This window comes from Lipotes vexillifer, unplaced genomic scaffold, assembly GCF_000442215.2.
Source record: "Lipotes vexillifer unplaced genomic scaffold, Lipotes_vexillifer_v1.1 scaffold865, whole genome shotgun sequence".
Taxonomy (NCBI): Eukaryota; Metazoa; Chordata; class Mammalia; order Artiodactyla; family Lipotidae; genus Lipotes; species Lipotes vexillifer.
Genome location: NW_006795130.1, coordinates 2,420,557 through 2,441,522, shown reverse-complemented (window position 1 = coordinate 2,441,522; position 20,966 = coordinate 2,420,557). Strand labels below are relative to the sequence as shown.

At 38.5% G+C, this 20,966-nt stretch overlaps 2 protein-coding genes across 3 annotated transcripts in view; one reads left to right on the top strand and one right to left on the bottom strand.

The window, feature by feature from the left end:
- The window catches only part of AP3M1 (adaptor related protein complex 3 subunit mu 1), a 23,235-nt gene extending 20,967 nt beyond the window's left edge, over positions 1-2,268 (bottom strand). The window contains exon 1 of the mRNA XM_007467501.1: positions 2,228-2,268. The gene's annotated coding sequence lies outside the window, so the exon portion shown is untranslated. The remainder of the gene's footprint in view (positions 1-2,227) is intronic.
- A 386-nt stretch (positions 2,269-2,654) lies between these two features.
- ADK (adenosine kinase) overlaps positions 2,655-20,966 on the top strand; it is a 509,882-nt gene continuing 491,570 nt past the window's right edge. For both annotated transcript variants that reach the window (XM_007467500.1, XM_007467497.1), the window contains exon 1: positions 2,655-2,814. In XM_007467500.1, coding sequence (XP_007467562.1) covers positions 2,750-2,814 — 65 coding nt within the window. In that variant the 5' untranslated portion in view covers positions 2,655-2,749. The remainder of the gene's footprint in view (positions 2,815-20,966) is intronic.

Genomic DNA, 20,966 nt, shown 5'->3' with positions numbered 1-20,966 from the left:
GGCGGGGTGGAGTTTAGTAACCAGAGTATATTAGTGTGTTTCCAGAAAAAAGGAGTGGTAAACATTTTAGATGGCACAAAGAGGTCAAGCTACAAGGAAAACTGAAAATATCTGTTATTTTACAGTGTTTCTCAACTTTCATTATTGCATCCTAAGGTGCCTTTTCAGATTCCCCTTCACTCACACCCCTCTTCCATAAAATTTTAATACCACGGAATATTTCTGTACACCTCTTTATGTACCATAAATACCTGTGCTTTATACATAAAAGTATGATTTTTTTTTTTTGGCCTCAAAGGAAGCAAATTTTCAGCCCGATGAGAACGTACAATTTAACACATAGAGGCCATTTGGTGATCTTAGTAAGGGCAGTTTCAGTGGTAGCTCAGTGGAATGGTGGAAACAAAATAAACCACAGTGTGCTGAGAAATAAATAGCAAGAAGTTGGAAAAACAGAGATGAGAGTAAACGATACATTCAAGAACTATAGCTATGAAGGAGAGGAAAAGACAAGAAAATAAATGGGATTAGTTCATAAAGTTAAGGAAGAATATTTTTAAATGCTGAAGGAAAAATGTGAGTAGAAGGGGAAAGGCTGATGAATTGGAGAGAGGAAATAACTTAACCAAAAAAAAAAAAAAAAAAGACCCTGAGAAGGTGGAAGAGGATGGCACTGGGAAACTAGGTGAAAGGATTTGCCTTCCTAAGGAGAAGGGAAACTTCTTCCTCTTTAAACAGAAGGGAAGCAGATTTGTATATTTGGTTGCAAGAAGATGATGGCTTCTATTTTCTCTGTGTAATAGGAGAGAAGGTCATTTGTTGAGAGAGAGTGAATTCCTCTTCTCTACAAATGCCACTCGTTATGTATGAATTGAAATATTATTGAGCTGCGTAAAAATATCTAGTCTGCAGGGAACTCCAACTAGGACTGTTTAAAAACATTATAAAATCCTAAGATTCAGTAAGAAAAGCTAACCTTATTGCCAAGAGAGCATTCCTACTAAAGGTATGTTAAGATTCAGGTAATATTTCATTCATTTCAATCCTCCACTTTTCCTATGGTCTCAAATGAAAGTGTCCTCCGTTCTTTCTGACACTAATTTTTCCACTTGTAATTTTGATCCCACCCCCTTTCCTCTCTTCCCAGGTCTTATTTCCTGTTTCTTGAATGTTTAATCTTATACATTAGTTACTTGCTTTCTGCTCCCACACAAAACAAACAAACCCCAAACCTTTTATGGACCTTGCCAACCATCTTTCACTTCATGCTCCAAACGAAGAAGCATTAGTCTACACTTGCAGTCTCTCCTCTCAGTAACTGACTCTATTAAAACAGTTCTCGCAAATGATCCAATGACTTCCTAATCATCAAATCCAACGACCTATTCTCAGACTTCAACTTCCTCCTTTGATCCCTGCAGCATTTCATGTCACTGATAAGTTTCCCCAAAACAAAACAAATACTTGTTACCAAATTATACGGAACTTCACCTGTCTTGGTTCTCCCCTGGAAAGTTTCTTTCTGACTTACTTATCAGGTTTTTGTTTTTTTTTAATAAATTTTTCTTTCATCTCCACCTAAACTACTGTTTCAAACTCGATATATTCCAAGCTCCACAAAATTTCTCCTTCTCATGTGAGGACTCCTAGTTTTATAGAGGTATCAAGTTCTTAATCAAGCTTCAGCTTCGGGTTCAATCCAAATCCACCAAATCCAACCAAGCACATCGTTTATCACTTTTCCATACTCACTGTCACCTCCTCAGTTTACAGTCGTATCAACTCGTTTCTGAAGAACTGCAACACCGTCCTCACCGCATTACCCCAGGCTCATCCAGGCGCCACCCTCTAACAGGACGTCCGCTCAGGACACTTAAGGATTTTGTCCTCCACAGCAGAAGCCTGGGGCTGAGGTCCAAGTCGTCGGTACTTCAGCTCTCCGTGGGTGACAAGACCTTTTTCCCGCGTCAGAGCCCGGTGACGGACTCCAATGAGCCTGAACCTCTTGAGCCTGAGGTCCTGAGAACACTGGGCTGCAGGTGCACCTTTCCCTTCCGGCCCAGCTGGCAAGAAAGACCGGAAGGCGGGGAGGGAGGCGCGGCCCCGGTCCACAGCACCGGAGACGTTCCCGCACCCCAGACTGCAGTCCGGAGCCCGAGCTATTTAGCCTAAGTCCCAGTTTTCGTGATGCCACCCTGTCCGCAGACCCCCAGCCACTCACACTCACCCCGACTCCTGGGCCAGTCAGCGATTCGACGCGGGGTCCTCTCCGGACGGAGGCCGAGGCACCTGAGAAGATCGTAAGGACCCCGGAGTTGGGATGCCGGATAGATTGCCTGACTAACAGCTTCCAAGTAACCAACAGTACTGGAAAGAATAAATGAGTGAGAAGACGTTGAATGAGGAGGAAGACGTCTTTTGAATTTTAGGATATAATCTACTAGATCATCCAGAGTCTAGATAAATGGGAGCTTTCACATCTTCTGGACTTAGGCGCTCACCCGCAGCCTAAACCAGTCAGGGTGTCCCTACAGCCGGGAGGGCGGGGTTAGGAGGAGCTGTGAACTAGCCAATGGGTGAGGCCGAGAGGTAGAGCCAAATAGCTGTGGCTGGGAGAGGCACGAACTGAGAGGAGCCGAGAGGGGCGGGGTTTAGAGACAAGGAGGAGGTGATGCGGGAGGGGGCGGGGCCTTCGAGAGCCGAAGGGGTGGGGCGAGCTCTGGAGCTTAAGTGAGGTGGGAGCGCGAACATGGCAGCGGCTGAGGAGGAGCCGAAGCCCAAAAAGCTGAAGGTGGAGGCTCCTCGAGCGTTGAGGTGAGCGCTACCTGACACAGGGTAGAGGGTGACTGTGCCTGCTGCTAACCCGGGACCACGTGGGGTTGCGCGACCGAGGCGCCGGGTGGTATCCTCACCGCCGGCATGGGGCCAACACACGGGACCGGTTGCTCGGGTAGCTGCCCTCCTGGCTGCGACCCTTTGCCCGGCGTCCGCCCAGTTTGGCCGAGTCGCTGCCGGCTCCGGAGACGCTCAGCCGCCCTTGGCCAATCAGAACGCCGGCCGGGGGTGCAGAGCCGTCTTTGGGCAGGCTGCGTGCACCACGTGGGAGCCCGCCCGCGCTGAGCTGGTGCGACCAGGGAGGACCGGACCCGACCCGACCAGATCCGAGTCACTTGCGGCGACCTCCTCTTCCCTGGGGGATGTCGAGGAGAATGCCCAGCGATAGCTCTACCCTGGGGCAAAAACAGAATTCTTGGGATTTTTCGTAAAGGTCGCGGAAGGGCGCCTTGACCTTCCTTTTCGTACGTACATCGAACCGAATGGTGTTATCTTTGGAGACCCTCTACCGGGGACCAAGACTCCCCCTCCGAGGCTTTGCGGAGGTGGCATTTGCCTGAACGGTTAGGAAAGCTTGATTTTTCTTTTTTTCTTTGCACTTTGGCAGCAGTGGAGATAGTTCTGCACCTAACTTTTGTTTCACATATGATTTGATGTTGCAACTTTTACTTACAAGAAGTTATTGGTTAAAATATTACTTCCTAATAAGTATAAGGTGCAGTATGCATATTCCTTGATGATTTTGAAATGTTCCTTGGAAGGCAGAGATTTTTGTATCTAAAAATAGACATCAAACTGATTTAAAACTGTTGGGACACTCCTGATTATACAAGACAAATCTCATTTTTTCTAGCATTACCCTTCCTTAACTCTGAAAGAACGAATCTTTCATAACTGAAAAGATCACTTAGCGGTTTGGTGGTGTGTTAACGCTGTTTTGAATGGATGGTGACCAAATCCCTGCCAGTGCCTTTAATGTATTCCTATTACTTTCAAAGGGTCAAAGGGTTAGTGTGCCTACCTTATATGAAGAAAATAAACTTTTTTTTTAAACGACTCAGGATGTTCCTTTTTCGTTTTAAGCTTTCAAACTGTAGACTAAAGCAAAGGCTTTTGAATCAGACCTACCTGGGTTCAAGGCATGTGCTTTCCCTGGTTGGCCCATTATTAGAGTATTTCCTTAAAAAGTACCTTCTTCACAAAGTTTCCTCTACCAAATTGGAAGACAGCTGCAACTTTCCCCTGCTATCCTACTAAACATACAACCCTTAGATTTTCTCATATGGTAATCTGTTTTCAAAGTGCTTTCCTATTTTACAGATGAGAAAATGGAAGCCCAAATGAAACAATTAGTTAAGGAACTGAAGTTTGAACATAGAGCATCTGGGTGCACGTTCATTGTTGTTTGACTTTACTGTGCCTACTTTTATACAACCACCCAAGATACGCTTCTCTTCGCCTATGCAGCCTTAAAAATAACGATAAATAATAATGTTTAATGTGTATTGTTTCAGCATTTTACCTTTTTTAACTCATTCAATCCCACAAAAACCCTACAAGGTAGACGCTGTAATTATATACATTTTAGCAAGGAGGAAACAGGTATAGAGAGGTTAAGTAACTTGATCAAGGTCAACTTTATTAACCTCACACAGTTTGTCCAAAAGCCCTAGTGAACTGTTCACTCAGCTTTTGTTTCTCTACTTTCCTGTTTTTTGTTTTGTTTTGTGGTTAGTGTACATAACTTTTTATGTTGTTGCAATATATGGGTATGTGATACATAATAATTCTTAAACAGGTGTAATGTTATTTTACATGTTATTAGTGTCTACGTAAAACTTGTAAAAGTCCTTAGGCAACTAAAACTCATTTTATAAAATACGTAGTTAGTACCACCTGTAGACATGAAGTCAGGATTAGACACTTGAGTACTGGGATAAATCTCTTCATTTTGTGTGAAGACCTTTTGGGATTGGCTATTCCTACTTTCATTATATTAGTTTGGCTTTAAGGGTCTCAGTGTGGTAATGCACTGAGTGGTTAGACTGCATGCATTATCTATGATGACTTGCTTGACAGTTAAGGGGCTAGCTAACAGTTTCGGTTAACTTTTAAGAGAACGGCTTATAAAGTCTAAGCATGATTTAATGTGTAGAATCAGTTCCTAGGGAACAAATAAATTTATGATATATATTTGTAAATGTCAAGAAAAGGATTTAGGGCTTTGTGAGAATTTCAGTTAGTTTTAGGGTAGTAGTTCTCAAGGAGGGGAAGTATTGCCCCCCAAGGGACATTTGGCAATGTCTGGAGACATATTTGGCGGGGAGGGCTAATGGCACCAAGTGGGTGGAATTCAAGGATGCTGCTAAACATCCTACAATGCACAGGAAGCCCCCTAAACCAAAGAATTATCCAGACAAAAGTGACAATAGTGTGAGGCTGGAAAAAACTCTGCTTCATGGAGAGCATCTGACAAGTCTAGCTTCCCTTTTTCAAATATCCATTATTTTTCTAGGCTTTTTAGGGTATAGCAGTTACTGAAGTTGCAGAGAAATAAGGTAGCTCTGTTATATTTTCACATTGAGTTGAGGAACATTAATTGAGTGCCATACGTTATATACTAGGTGCTTTATTTATGCTATCTCTAATCTTCCCAGCAACATGTGAAGTAGGAATAATGATCCTTGTGTTATAGATGATGTATTTAGGCCTGAAAGAAGTCAAGAAGCATTTTTGGGAACTGCTCCCTAGATGAAAATGTTCCATGATGATTACCTGTATTTAGGACCACTTAACTTTCTTTTCTCTCCTTTGGAAATATCATTCAAGTTAATTTCTTCAGTGGTCACCTCTAGGAGGATAGAGTTCCTTCCAAGGCTTGTTGAGCACATGCCAAGCCTATTCTTTTAGTCTTTCAAATGCCTGCTATTTTAGGCATGGTGCTAAAAATTAGGTACATAGAGCGAGAGAACTAAGACCCAGGTACCATCCTCTTGGTGGAAAATGAGTAGGGTTTGGGAAAATGATAACTGAGCATAGTGAAGGATGACATACTGAAAGATGATGCTAACCAGATGTGAAGTAGGGTGTCTGGCTTATAGAAAAGTTTGTTTGGAGGTAGAAATGGCAGAGAGCTGCCTCTGTTGGGGAGCTACATTTGTTTGGTCTGACTGAAGCAGAAGATGTAGGAGGGTCCAGGCTTTGTACGGAACACTTTCACTTGTGTGATCTTTCTACCTCTGTATCCTTCAGCCCTCAGACTCTAATTTTAACTGTCTGCTGAATATCTCCTTCTGAGTGTCTTGCTGACACTTCAAAGTCATATATATCGAAATAAATCCATCTGCTGTCCTAAATCTGCACCTTCTTCCATGGTCCCTACATCTGTTAACGGCACCACTAACTTCTCTTACTCCAAAGTTTGGAACCTAGATACTTGATTCATTTTCCCTCTGCGTATGGTTATCAAAGTTGGTCTTTTCTTCTTCAATTATGTCTGATAAATTCCTTTTCTTTTCCATCCCTGCTGCCACAACTCAGTTTAGACTTTATTTTGCTTAGACTTGGTGTTGGCTTCTTAACCAGTCTCTCCACCTACAGGTTCAAGTTCTGCCTAATCTTCTTCAGGAGTAGCTCTTATTCATCATAGCAAATATTCATAAGCTCTGGAGTCGATGTTAGGAAGGGTTGAATCTGAAGAGCCCACATTGTAACTCTCTCTGCTGTTTTAGCAATTACACATTGTTCTGGATCATGACTTTTAATTTTATATAATTTATATATATATAAATTATATATAATTTTAATCTCTATTAAAAAGGAAACAAACTGCACTTCTCCAATCAGCAAATGTTGAGCTTTTCTCAAATTATTGCTTCTTAACCATTTCACTTCCATGGACTTCTTTTAGCCTTTCCTTCTGTCTTTTACCTTTCACTAGGACCCTATGTTTTAAAATTGTGTGTTAAACCTAGGAATAAAGTCTGTAAGTATTTTAGATGACCAAGCAACAGTTTTAGTAACCTCTTCATTTTTTTTTTTTGGTCTTTATTTATTTATTTTTGGAGTAAAATTGTTGTGTTAGTTTCTGCCATACAACAAAGTGAACCAGCTATATGTACACACATATCCCCATATGCCCTCCCTCTTGAGCCTCTCTCCCACCTTCCCTATCTCAACCCTCTAGGTGGTCACAGAGCACCTAGCTGATCTCCCTGTGCTATGCAGCAGCTTCCCACCAGCCATCCATTTTACATTTGGTAGTGTATACATGTCAGCGCTACTCTGTACATCCCAGCCTCCCCTTTCCCCGTGTCCTCAAGTCCGTTCTCAACGTCTAATCTCTTTAAAACACCTTTTTTTTCTGTTTCAGGAAATTCTCCAGAAGATGATTTTTATAAACTGAGCGTACTGTTCCTGGAGTGGCCTGTTGTGAGGATTAAATGAGGAAAATGTATACATACTAGAAAAGAGAAAGGATGATCGATTGTGCGTCCATAGTGTATTGCTCAGTGCCTGGTCCTTGGAACTATTCAGTTAATGTTTGTTGGATAAATTATCAGCGCAGCATAGAGTGGGACTGATAATCTTTATTTTTCTAGATCTTATGTTTTTAACAATGAAGCCTAAAATTGAGTTTGGCTCTTTTTGGGTGATATTGCGTGTTGTTCACTATTTACAAATTTAATCCTTTAAGATTAAAACTTTGGTTATGAAGGAAAATGAAAAACGGAAGTCTCCTGAGGTACTTTGTATGAATCCCTTAATAAGGTCCTTTCCTAGACATTATATACTAGGGCAGAGTGAGGGTGGTGAAAAGGCAGAGTCAGAGGAAAGCCTGCATGGATTGTCCTGGGTATCTAGAGGTAAACATGAAATGCCTGGAGCCCAGGGAAAGTGAGAAGGGCTTTTGGTAAAAAGACAGGCATTGAAACTATGTTTTTGGTTTTAGGTATAGGCCTAGACTGAATAACACTAAGTAAACATTAAGCCAATGTGCTACTTTCTACCAGGAATATGGCTCTACTTGCCTTCCATTGATTAAAATCCTGCCTGTATGCAGAATGATCAGAGTTAAGTGGGAAAAAAAATAAGAGAATCAAAATTCTGAAGAGTGTTCTGGTCAGGATGGAAGCCAGTAGAGCAGTGGTTAAGACCTTTGGTTGACTCTTGGTCCTTATTAGCTGGTAATCTTGGAAAGATTGTTTACTGGCCCCATGCCTCTGTTTTCTCATCTTTGAAATGGGTGTAATAAAAATACCTACCTCAAAAGATTGTTGAGAGGATTTCATGAAAAAGTAAATATAAAATTGGCATATAGTATGTCTTCAGTAAAAGTTAGCTGTTGTTATTACGGTACTCTTTATCCTGCTTTTAGCTTCCTACCCTGCTCCAAAGATTGCAATTACAAATTTAAAAAGAAAAGATATAGGTGTATACTCAAGAACAAGATAACCATCTCCAGGGACTGAAATGGAAAGCAAACATGCATTTAGATCCTGGGTTTAGGAGCAAGTGGAAATAACTTTGTACAGGGGAACTGGAGTCAGATACCCTGGATGAAACTTGGAGCTGGGCTGGGGCTGGATGAAAAGAAGGCTGAAAGCCTCTGCTCCTGCCTGTTGCTTTAAAAAGCTGTGGCTCTGAATTGGTGACACAGAAGTGGCTGAGCTGCCACATGGCTCAGAGTTGGGAACTGTAATTTCTCCACTATTACCTGGTACAAGAGCACCGAGCTTGTAGGTCATGGGCTCTGGAAGAGGGGTGGCTTACCTCAAAACCATTGGAAAAAGGAAGGGAAAGTCTGAGCCTGCAAACAGATGAGGAAGACTATTACTTAGAAAATAACAAAACCACTAGGAGATAAACTCACTTAAAATCTAACAGAGCAATTTCAAAATGACTTTTAAGTATTTTAAATATCTTTAAAAAGATAAAAGAAGTAATAGTTATAAAAAAGCATGTTATAAATAAACAATAGGTAAATGTGAAGTAAATGGCTATATAAAAGAAAAAATGGTGAAAAATTAAAAAAATTTTAAAAAGTTGGTTAAACTCTGGTTCAAACGTATTTAAAGCAAAAATTAGTGAGTTGGAAGATAGTACTGAGTAATTCACCCAGATGTAGCACAGAGAAATCAAGAAAACTCAAGAGAATATTATATATATATATATATATATATAAACACATACATATATTGAGAGGCACCAACTAACATCTAACTGGGAGTTCCAAAAAGAGGAAAGAGGGTGAATGGTGGAGCGGCCTTGTTAGAAGAGATGATGGCTGAGAATTTTCCAGAATTTAAGAAAGATCAAAGTCCTCAGGTTGAGAGGATATTCCAGGTGCATATAAGTGATATCACACAGTATTTGTCTTTCTCTTTCTGACTTACTTCACTTAGTATGATAATCTCTGGGTCCATCCATGTACCTGAAAATGGCATTATTTCATTCTTTTTTTATGGCTGAGTAATATTCCATTGTGTGTGTGTGTGTGTGTGTGTGTGTGTGTGTGTGTTAGTGGTCACTAACATCCTTTGTTTGACTTTCTTTAAGTTATCGTTCTGAAAGCAAAACCAGTGTATTCATAGCAAGATATCCTGTAACTATTAACTACTTCCGGTACCACTGCTAGGAGTTTACTAGGTGCCAAGCAGTGCCTAAGTAGTGTGGTATATTATTGTGTGTGTGTGTGTGTGTGTGTGTGTGTGTGTGTGTGTGTGTGTGTGTGTATCTCACATCTTTATTCATCTTTCAGTGGACATTTAGGTTGTTTCCATGGCTTGGCTGTTGTAAATAGTGCTGCTAATCATGGGTGTGCATGTATCTTTTCAAATTATAGTTTTCTCTGGGTATATGCCCAGGAGTGGAATTGCTGGATCATATGGTAACTCTATTTTTAGTTTTTGGAGGAACCTCCATACTGTTCTCCATAGTGGCTGCACCAATTTACATTCGGATTGTGGGTTATTTTATTTTCTTTATTCTTTTTTTTTTTTTTGTATTTTCCAACTTTTCTACACTGAACATATATATTAGGACTCTTGATTTTAAGCTGGAGGAACTTGATGTGCATTAAATATATATTTTGGCCAAGTGTCTAAATATCATCATTACAGAATGGACCTCTGGGGTACTAAGTAAATCTGAAACTTTGTAAAACAAGTATTATGATTTTATTATATGTTGTAATCTTTTCATCTGTATTTCTGAAATCCCAAAAGCTCTGAAAACTGGAAATTAAAAAAAAAGTTTGAGATGAATTAATTTGGCAGCAGAACTTGAACGGGTTTGAGGCCCCCTGTAGTATTTATTTGTCTGACACAAATGTGTATGTTTTGCTGTAGAAATATGTGTTTGTTAATGGCATGCTGAGTGAAACCTTCCTGGGCAGTTTATAAAATATATAGCACATACAGTGCATTACCTTCCTAAAATTGACAAATTTCTAAATCCCATAAAATTCTGGCCTCAGAACATATATTGCCCCAAGGATTCAATAATAGGATTGAGGGCCTTTCTAAAAATTTAAATATTCAGTTTTTAAAAGCTTGCTATTGTGCAGGAACAACAATTTCTCATCAGAATCACTTGCTAAAATTTTCCTGCAGTCCCCATTCTACATGTTGATGATACTAAATGGATGTTTATTTCAAAGGTCTTGTTTGGCTAGTTCTACCATAATACTGGTGCTGGTTATGTAACTGAGTTATTAGGCTTTTCTTCCTTTCAAATAGTGACTAAGGTAAAGACTTCTCTTCAATTTTTGGACTTCAAGATTTGGAAGGCTTATTTCACCGAAGTGGTCTCATGAACTGAAATTTCACATACTGCTTGAAGATGATACGTTTTGAATATTTTCCAAAGCAGATTTAAAGTTGTTGCCCTCACTTATATGTTTTATTTCTTATGTTTTTGTTTGTACTTGTGCCCTCATATGATTTCTTTAAAAATATATTCATCTATGAAACAATAATTAGCTTTCAACGTAAGAACATCTGATTTCTCCATTTGCATTTTGGCTTTCATTGCATACATGCTGATTTCAGCAGCTTCTGTAGAATAGAATAAGAAAATATGTACAGCAATTATGTAAGAAACTCTTACCTTCTCAAGACACAGTTTGGTTACTGCTCACAATTTTGTCAGCAAACCACATTTAGTTACTAATAAGCCCCGCTATTTTGCTATGTTAGCTGCAAATACAGGATTATAGGTATGAAGGTAGCTTATGTGATTACTGATCACTCACAAAATTAGGGGTTATCAGAAATGATATTGAAGTGGTTACTTGGCTTTTTGCCTTCTAGAGGCTGAGGCTGGACTTGGGTGTATCCCTAGTAGAACCATTAAGTCTTTAAGAGACTCACTTGACTAAAAGAGCAGGAAGTCTAGCCAGATATGACTCATTCTAGGAGTGCATCTCTTGCCTCTATTGTCGTCTGGTATTGAATTCATTTCTCACACAGCCCATCTTAATGTAACAAGAAAGATGGCATTTTTCATCCCTAAGCCAAAAATCTCATGAGCCCAAAGGCAGAGACTTTCCACATATATGTATCAGTTTTGAGAATACTCTGATTAGTCCTGCCTGGGTTACATACCCACCATTGAACCAATTAGTGTATCAGAGGTGGGGATTTTGGCCAGCCTTGGATATACTCTCAGCCATTTTCCTATGTGCACGTGTGCATGCTTGCGTGCACACCAATGGTGTTTATATATGTGGGGGAGTGCGTGGATGTTCAGGATGTGCTAATCAACAGCTCCACCAGCACCTTGTAGGGTGTAGGAGGTGAGGTGGTATCATTCTCTCAGCAAGAGAAAAGTTCATTATAGCATATATAGAATATATTTATGAAAACCTCATTCCTCAAGGTCCAGCCAAAGTTTATCTTCCCTATAAAACTTTCCTAATCACCGAACCTGGAAACAGCTCCTTCACTGGTTGGTTGTACTTTATACTTTGCATTATTGCAGTGCACAGTGTATGCATGTTTTATCTCGTCTAGTGCTACTTGAAGTAGGGAAACTAGTTGAATAACTCTTAATGCCTTATAACTAATTACTTCATTGCAACATAGGCTCTAAATTTTTATTCAGTGAATTAATTCTTAAACTCGTTAAAGATGTTTTAAGGTTATGTTTGTAGTACTCAGTGGCACAAAATGGATTCATGTATTGGCTGTAAATTCTTATCTATTCATAAGAGTTGATAGAACTCTTACCTGAAAACATTTCATGGTTCTTGGACCTTTCTTTTTTCTTGTTACATGGAGTGAGCTTGTGTGTGAAATAAATCCAATACTAGAGGACAGAGGCCAAGAGATGCACTTCTAGATTACATTTCTGTTCTTTCTGGTGACTGTAGTGAGCCTTGACTATAATAATCATTTCTTGCATTTGTCCATGGGGAAAATTCCCTCAGAATAAATATATTACTCCTATATAAATAGTAATATTTTATTAAAGCCATGTGGTCAGTGTTTTCTTTCTTAAAAAAAAATGTAGTAGAATTGCTTATTTGGTGGAGAAATAAATTTTCTGAAAATGAATTTGCAAAGAACTCAGTGACTTATCAGAATGATCAATCTTTTCCCTATGGGTTAGCAGGTCCTTAATTAGTGAGCTTATTTGCATTTTAATTAGAACTCCAAAAGCACTGAAGGTTAGCAACATTGTTCTTCATTTCATAGCATACTGTGTAACAGTGTACTATGTAACCAATAGGTAATACTGCAAAATGGTCTTTTTAAGAAATTTGTTTGTTGACTCATCCAGGAGGGGTCACTGGAAAACAAAATATAGCAAAAGAATCAAATTCAGATGGCTTAGGGTTCTCAAATTCCTTTAAGCTTGATGTAGCAAAATAGTTTTACTCTTTGAGCCCTTGAGCTGAAGTCTGGAAAGCCATGTTAAGTTTTTGAGTAAACAAATTGAAAAACAAGAAAATTATCTTAAAAAAAAAAAAAACAGTTCAAATGTGTTGTCTTTGAAGTTAACCACGTTAGAGATTGGAACATTTTCTTGTTTTATAGGCATGACTGAGGAAGTCTTGAGTTCCTCCTAAAATAGAGTTTTTTAGAAATTGTTTTTCCTATGCAGAGCTGAGACCATAGCTATCATGTTTAGTTCTTAGTTTGGTGAAGATTAGAGCTGTTAAGCTGTAGAAGTGATGCAGATTTACACCCTTGGTTATGTCTGTTCTCACATACTCAAGAGGAACTGATTATATTACATTTTAGCATGGGATAGCATGTTGATCAAATTCAAGTATACTGACACTTCTACTTTGTCTTGTTTGTTTTACATAGCACTTGCTTATCCAAATGTACAGAGCTGGATTGTTTAGATTTGAAATATTATAATAAAACATAGTTATATTATTAAATTAAGTAATACTAAATATTTAGTATTAAAAATAGTATTTTAGTAAAAAATAGCTTGAAAAGTTTTTTTTTTTTTTTTTTTTCCAGTTAAATAGTTTGGGACCACTTTATTCCATTTAATTATTCTTCTGAAATGCTGATTACTTTATTATTTTTTATAATTAATTAATTTTTGGCTGCGTTGGGGCCTTTTTTTGGTTTAAAAAGTTTTTTTTTTTTTTTTTTTGAAGGTGTGGGAGTTAGGTTCTTCTCTACATGGTAGGTTTGACTTCTTTGGGTATATTCATCCCTCAGTTTGAATATAGTAAAGATGCTCTGTAGAGAAATATATAAATTTCTAGACTTATACTCACAAATCCTTAGAAATGGGAGCAATGTTATCTTTGCCCAGCCTCCTGCATTAGACAGGAATCCCTTGGTTAGTACTCCTCTTCCCCTATTTGTGTAGCATTCCTCCCCTAGATTCAGCACAAATAAGGGAAAAGGAGTACATTTTTTCACTAATGGAAAACACACACACACACACACACACACACACGAGACCTTCGATCTCACTTCTATGTGAAGCTTGAATAAACTACATTCCTTAGAAAACTTGTTAGTATCCTGTAGCTATCAAGTCAGATTCAGAGCTCTTTAAATGTAAATGATTTCTTGTTGGTCAAGATATTTCTTCTTTATACTCATAAAACAGGTTAAAGCAGGCTTTCCTAGCCTTTCCCTTTTAGAGGCTACTTTGGTATTTCCAAAGACTGCTTGGGAATGCAGGTGGGAGCGGAAATGGGAGGAGATGGCTAGGTGTGCAAATCCTGAGGTAGGGTAGGATCTTCTGTAGCTGAAGTTTCCAACAAATCATGGTGCTGAAGTGTGAAAACAACAGCAAATCTCAGTATTAGCCAGATGTGGCTTTGAAATGGTAATTTACAATTTCATGTGATTTTTGAAAACTCTTTGAAAATGTTTTAGACTAGATTGTTGGTGCCTGAGGAGGTACTTAAAGTCTGATATTTACATGGTTGTGTTGAGAGAATTGAAGCCCAGTGAGGTTAAATGTCAGTCAGGTAACAGCTAGTAAGTATCTGAGGTGAAATTTGATCCGAAGTCATAACTTGTCATTGTCTTACTTTCTAGAACAAGAAATGAAGTTTAATTTTTTTTTTAAAGATAAAAATAACATATTGAGGACTTCCCTGGTGGTCCAGTGGTTAGGACTCCATGCTCCGAATGCAGGGGGCCCGGGTTCGATCCTTGGTCAGGGAACTAGATTCCCACATGCTACAACTAAGACCTGGCACAGCCAAATAAATAAATAAATGTTAAAAACAAACAAACAACATATTAAAGAATATGTCAAGCACTTTTACCTTTTCTTATGGATCCTCACAAGGCCACCAGGTAACTGCCTTCATCTGAGGAAATAGACCCAGAGAAGTTAAGCATCCCTAAGTACTAAGCTCTCACTCTACACTCAGGACATCTGATTCACATTTCTTGCTGTTTGTATTACACTATGAAAACACAAATTGAGAACATGTCAAAGTGAATTCTGTATGTGCTAGATAAGCACACTATTTAAAGAAATTCTGTGGTAATGTGTTTAGTGTTTAGTAACCTTGTTCAGATTTTTGTCTTTCAAGTTCTCTTATTCACACATGTAGGTACTCCCCCAACCCCCCCACCACCAAGAATAAATATCCCCTCGTGGGATATAACTAATTGTATGCTTTGTGATGGATTAACTCATTGAGCTTCAGTTTTGAGCAGGTTGTGTTTTCTGTTAAAAGCCTTGGGCAAACCAGTTTTGCTTATGTTTAAGAGTTAAAATGTTCCAGTTAAAAGAACAATTTCTGGTAAGTTTTTATTTACTTCAGAGATTTTGCAATTTTCCCTCATATTGATAATTTGAATCTTATGACTTAGCATTATTAATTATTATAATTATATGGGATAACCATTACTGTTCACAGAGTTTAATGTGCTCAAGATTATACAATAAGTAGCAGAGATAGGATTCAAACCTGAATCTGATTATTTTTAGTGATTAGCTCAAATATTCAGGTATTGTATAAACAGTAGAGCAGGAATCAACAGTGATTTGTGTGATCAAAAAAAAAAAGCAAGCCCTTTGCTTCAAAAAATACTCCTGTGTTGTATATGAAACAATTACTAGTAATCTGCTAAAAAGCTATTAATCTTTTAATATTATTAATTCAAATGTTATGAAAATGTTCTACCAGATCTGACATGGCAGTGATGAGAATTTCATTAAAAATGACCTACAGGGCTTCCCTGGTGGCGCAGTGGTTGAGAGTCCGCCTGACGATGCAGGGGACACGGGTTCGTGCCCCGGTCCAGGAAGATCCCACATGCCGCGGAGCGGCTGGGCCCGTGAGCCATGGCCGCTGAGCCTGCGCGTCCGGAGCCTGTGCTCCGCAACGGGAGAGGCCACAGCAGTGAGAGGCCCGCGTACTGCAAAAAAAAAAAAAAAAAAAAACCCCCCAGCCCCAATTAGTCTTGAACCCCAAACAAAAAAAAAAAAAAAAAAAGCAACATTTTTAAAGAAATGATAAAATGTTCAGTTAGCCTACTTTTAAGAATATGACTATAACATTTCATTAAGTTCAACTAATATTTAAAAACCTCAGTTTTATAATGCTTGATAACCAGAGGAAAAAGGAAGTAGGGGTAGGAAAATACAGATCTGTGAAAAGAAGGGGGGAAGTAAAGGGAAGTGATAAAAAAGGAAAAGACTCATTCCTCTTAGCTATTTCTGATTTCTACATAACTTCCAACATCAGACATCTCTGCTTTTCAACTTTTCACTCAGCTCTGAGGTGTGTATGTGAGTTTGTGAGAAGCTTCTTATTATGAACCTGTGGGCTGTTAGTGTGGGGCAAGGAAAAAGAGCTTTGTATTAGGAATCAGAACACCTGGGTCCTATTAAGGTTTCTGTCTAGATTTGTGTATGCACCTGTGAAGTGAGTAGTACAGATTAAAATCCTTTTCAAACTAGATCATGAATCAATTTGGGTGTAGAAAAAGTGGTATTTTATAAAAGGAAAATAGGAAAGATCAATGCATTGAATATGGTAAGGGTAAGTATTGCATTGTGAAACGTTTCCATTATGTATATTTATGGAGTATTAGTTGCAATGCAAAATATATTTTTCACAATGAGTTTGGTTTTCTGTCCTAAAATTTAGTGGCTTAAAAGAACAGCCATTTTATTAGAGTTCATGGTTTTGTGGGTCAGGAGTAGCTGGTTGATTCTTCTGCTCCATGTGCTATTGACTAGGATCACTTGGAGGTATTTAGCTGATAACAGTTCTGGTGTGGAGGGTACAAGTTGTCTTTACTCATTTGCCTGGTGTTTTGGTAGTGGTGGCTGGCAATCTTGGCTTAGCTGGGTTCCTCTCTTTCTCTGTGTGGCTTGAGGGCCTCTCCATGTGGTTTCCTCAACCTGGTAGTTGGACCCCGTAGATGGCAGCTCAGGGCTCCAAGAGACCAAGGCAGGAGCTGGCAGTCCTTTAAGGCTAGCCTGGAATCTGGTCAAAGGAGTCATAGTTTAGCCCAGATTTAAGGGGAGGGGACATAGACTCTTGTCTCCAAGAAACTGTGGCCATTTTTAATCTGCCACAATTATTGTAAAATAATTTTGAAAACCGTGACTGAATTTATCCAACCTTTTAATTCTGTTATTGCCCTTTGAAAGATGATTAATTTCAATAGTCTACTCCCCTGCACCCCGCCACACGTACCCCTAACATTGGAAAATGTGTCAGTTTTTGATTTCAAAGTGCAGAATTTAATTTAAATATGTGTAGTATTTTTCCATGGAACTGTGAGTTTTAGGTTTTGTAGAAATAATTTAAGGTCTAAAAATTTCTGTGGAGTCTTAAGATAAGTTTGCTACCTAACACTACCTAAAAACTCTATTTGACATTGAGTAAGAATTGCCTTCTTAAGAACATGATAGGCACTAGGAGTTAGAGGATATACCCAAGGACTAATATGTTAAAAAAAATTTTTTTTTTTACAGTGGAACCTTTTGTGGACATTTGTGGTTTCAACTTATGAGTCTTGAAAGATCTTGATAAGAAATAATTTGTAATTTTACCAAAGCCTAAATTTGATTTGCACAAAGTGAATGGCTGGAGTGGGAGATTTACTTAGTTTTATAGTAAATTTAACCACTTGCTGCTCTTCATTGTGTGCCCCTAAATTCTTGCAGAGTAAAAAAGATGTTTTTCTTTGTTAATAATCAGTCTTGTGATTTTGACAAATGAAATTATGGTTGAAATTTTTAAAAATGAAGAGGTCTAAGAAATGATTCTTGGTGGCAATTAGGAGTCTTGGCTAAATTAAAGACAAAAATGGCAGATTCATTGGCTGCTCAGATTTCATCTATGAATAAGCACATATGGAAATAAAGGAAGCAATTTCTGAAAGTATTTCATATGATGCTCTGGCTAGTAAGAAAGCTGTTACCGGACTACTACATCTTATGGGTTGAAGTCATAGTGTGGTGTTCTGAAATTTGGGTATTTATAAAAGTCTCAGACTTATGTCAATCTGTCTTGGGTTTACTTTGGTAACACTGTACAATGGTAATTAACCCCAGTTCTGGAGTCAGGCTACCAGAGTTTGGATTTCTGTTCTGTAACGTGTGACTTTCAGCAAATTATTTAACCTCTTTGAGCTTCAATTTCTTCAAATGTAAAATGGTGATAATAAAAAATCTTCTGATAAGGTTTTTGTAAATTCAAATAAGGTAGTACTTGAAACATATATAGCATGATGTCTGGCACATATTAAACACTCATTAAGTTTTACATGTTATTTTACTTATATACATATTTAGTGGCTGCTGGCAGGTGACTGCTAAGGTAGAATGGTTCCCTTCTTAGGGTGTTGTTCAAATGAAACTGCATATACAATTCTGGACAACTATTTTTAGTCTGTTAATAGAAAACAGTAGGCACTACAGAGTAAGGAAGACTAGAAAGAAAAATCTGTTTCCCAAGTCTTTATCTCTATCCCTGACCTCCCCTGGAACTTATCCTTTGAACTTCTTTCTTGTCTTTCCCTTTTATCTCAGTAACAGCAGCGCCATTTACTCAATTTAATCCAAATTTACCCAATTTAGTCTAAAATCTAGGAGTTACTCTTGACTCCTTTATTTTCCTTAGTCCCCCATATTCCTGTCATTCTATTGTGTTGGCCAAAAAGTTCCTTTGGTTTTTAAGTAAAAAAAAGACACACTTTTCATTTTCACCAAGAACTTTATGGAACAATGTATTCCCCATTTTGTTCCACTACCTTCTGCCATATTTCACGCAACTTCATAATGCCATCTTCCCAAAACTTTTTATCTTTTGAGCAAAAAGCCGTTCCAGGTACCTTTTACAGTCCCAGGGAATTGAAATTATTTCTATTAAGAATTTTGTAAAGACCGAAATAGATGGAAATCTGAAGGTGCAATGTCTGGTGAATATGGCGGATGAATCAGAACGTCCCAGCCAAGCTGTTACGATTTTTGCCTGGGCATCAAAGAAACATGTTGTTATGTTGTGTTATCCCGATGGAAGATTATGTGTTTTCTGTTGACTAATTCCAGACACTTTTCGTTGAATGCTGCTTTCAGTTGGTCTAATTGTGGGTGGTACTTGTTGAAATTAATCTCTTGGTTTTCCAGAAGGAGCATATAATAGAGGACTCCCTTCCAGTCCCACCATATACACGTCACCTTCTTTTGATGAAGACCGGCCTTTGGTGTGGCTGGTGGTGCTTCATTTCGCTTGCCCCGTGATCTCTTCCATTCCACATTATTGTACAGTATCCACTTTTCATCACCTGTCGCAATTTGTTTTAAAAACGGAATGTTTTTGTTATGTTTAGGTAGAGAATCGCATGTGGAAATACCGTCAAGAAGGTTTTTTTTGCTTAACTTACGTAGAACCCAAACATCAAAGCGATTAACATAACCAAGCTGGTGCAGATGATTTTCAACACTTGATTTGGATATTTTGAATATATCAGCTATCTCCTGTGTGGTATAATGTCGATTGTTCTCAATTAACGTATTGATTTGATCACTATCAACTTCAACTGGTCTACCCAACTGTAGAGCATCATCCACGAGAAATCTCCAGCACGAAACTTCGCAAACCACTTTTGACACATTCGATCAGTCACAGTACCTTCATACACCGCACAAATCTTTCAGTTGCGTTTTTACCTTTCTTGAAATAATAAAGCCTAATATGCTGAAAATGTTGCTTTCTTTCTTCCAACTTTAATATTAAAATGGCTACACAAGAATTCACCAATTTTGATTTTTTTTTTTAATGCACTCTAATATGACAGCTGTCACAATACAATCTAACAAAATTGTTTCGAATGAAGTTAAAGACAACTAAGGGCTACTAGAGCCATCTTATGGAAAAAACCGAAAGAACCTTTTGGCCAGCCCAATACCTCCAAAATGTCCATTTACTTCTTTCTATGTCCACCACTATCTTCATTGTTCAAACCACAATTATTTGTCATCTTTATTACTGTAACAGGCTTTTAATTTAGTCTTTCTGCTTTCATGCTCCTTTGATCCATTCTTTACACTATAACCAGGTTGATCTTTTCAAACAAAATCAGATCATGTCATTCCTCTGTTTAAAACTTAATTACAGTGGCTTCCTGTCTTACTTGTAACAAAGTCTAAACTTCTTAGGCTCATCAAAGCTAAGACGTTCTGCTTCTTTCTCTGACCACAACCTTTTGTCCCTCCCCGTTTTTTCACACTGGGCTTCCAGTTATTTTAGTGCTGTCTGTCTGTCTGGAAACCCTTCCCCCACCTTGCTCTTCCTTGTCATTCAGTTTTCTACTGGAGATCTTCCCTGAGTACCCACTCTAAAGGAGCCTTTCTCTGTGTTATCTGCTGGGTTTAATTCTCTGCATAGCACTTAATGATCATTTAATGTTCTTGTTTATTTGATTATTTATCTATATCTCCTCACTAGAATATCAGTTCTATAAGGGCAGTACATGTTCTTGGTCATTGCTGAATCTCCAGTGTATTGAGTAGTAGAGAAGATCTCAATAAATATTTGTTGAGTTTATAAGTGATTGATTCCTTTTTTTATTTTCTTTTGGCTGCACGGTGGCTTGTGGGATCTTAGTTCCCCGACCAGGGACTGAATCCATGCCCTCAGCAGTCAAAGCGTGAAGTCCTAACCACTGGACTGCCAGGGAATTCCCAAGTGATTGATTTCTAAAAGCTTGTTTGTGAAGTACCAGATTTATGGTAAAATAAAAATAAGAAAAATCTTTTATATAGAAAATATACTTCATAAGGTTACCAGCAATACTTCGGGTAGCACTGTTTATTCTGTGATGTCCTTTTTACATTTTTATGTTAAAATGCCCTTTTGTGAAATGATAGTGATATATTCAATTATATATTTTCAAAATATATTCTTGGCAGCATAAATAATTGGGAAGCACTGTTGTCCTATACTTCTATTTTTTTATTTTATTTTTTAAAGAAACAATTATTTATTTATTTTACTTTTTTGGTTGCGTTGGGTCTTCGTTGCTGCATGCCAGCTTCCTATAGTTGCCGCCAGCGGGGGCTATTCTTTGTTGCGGTGCATGGGCTTCTCACTTCAGTGGCTTCTCTTGTTGCGGAACACGGGCTGTAGGCACGCGGGCTTCAGTAGTTGTGGCATGCGGGCTCAGTAGTTG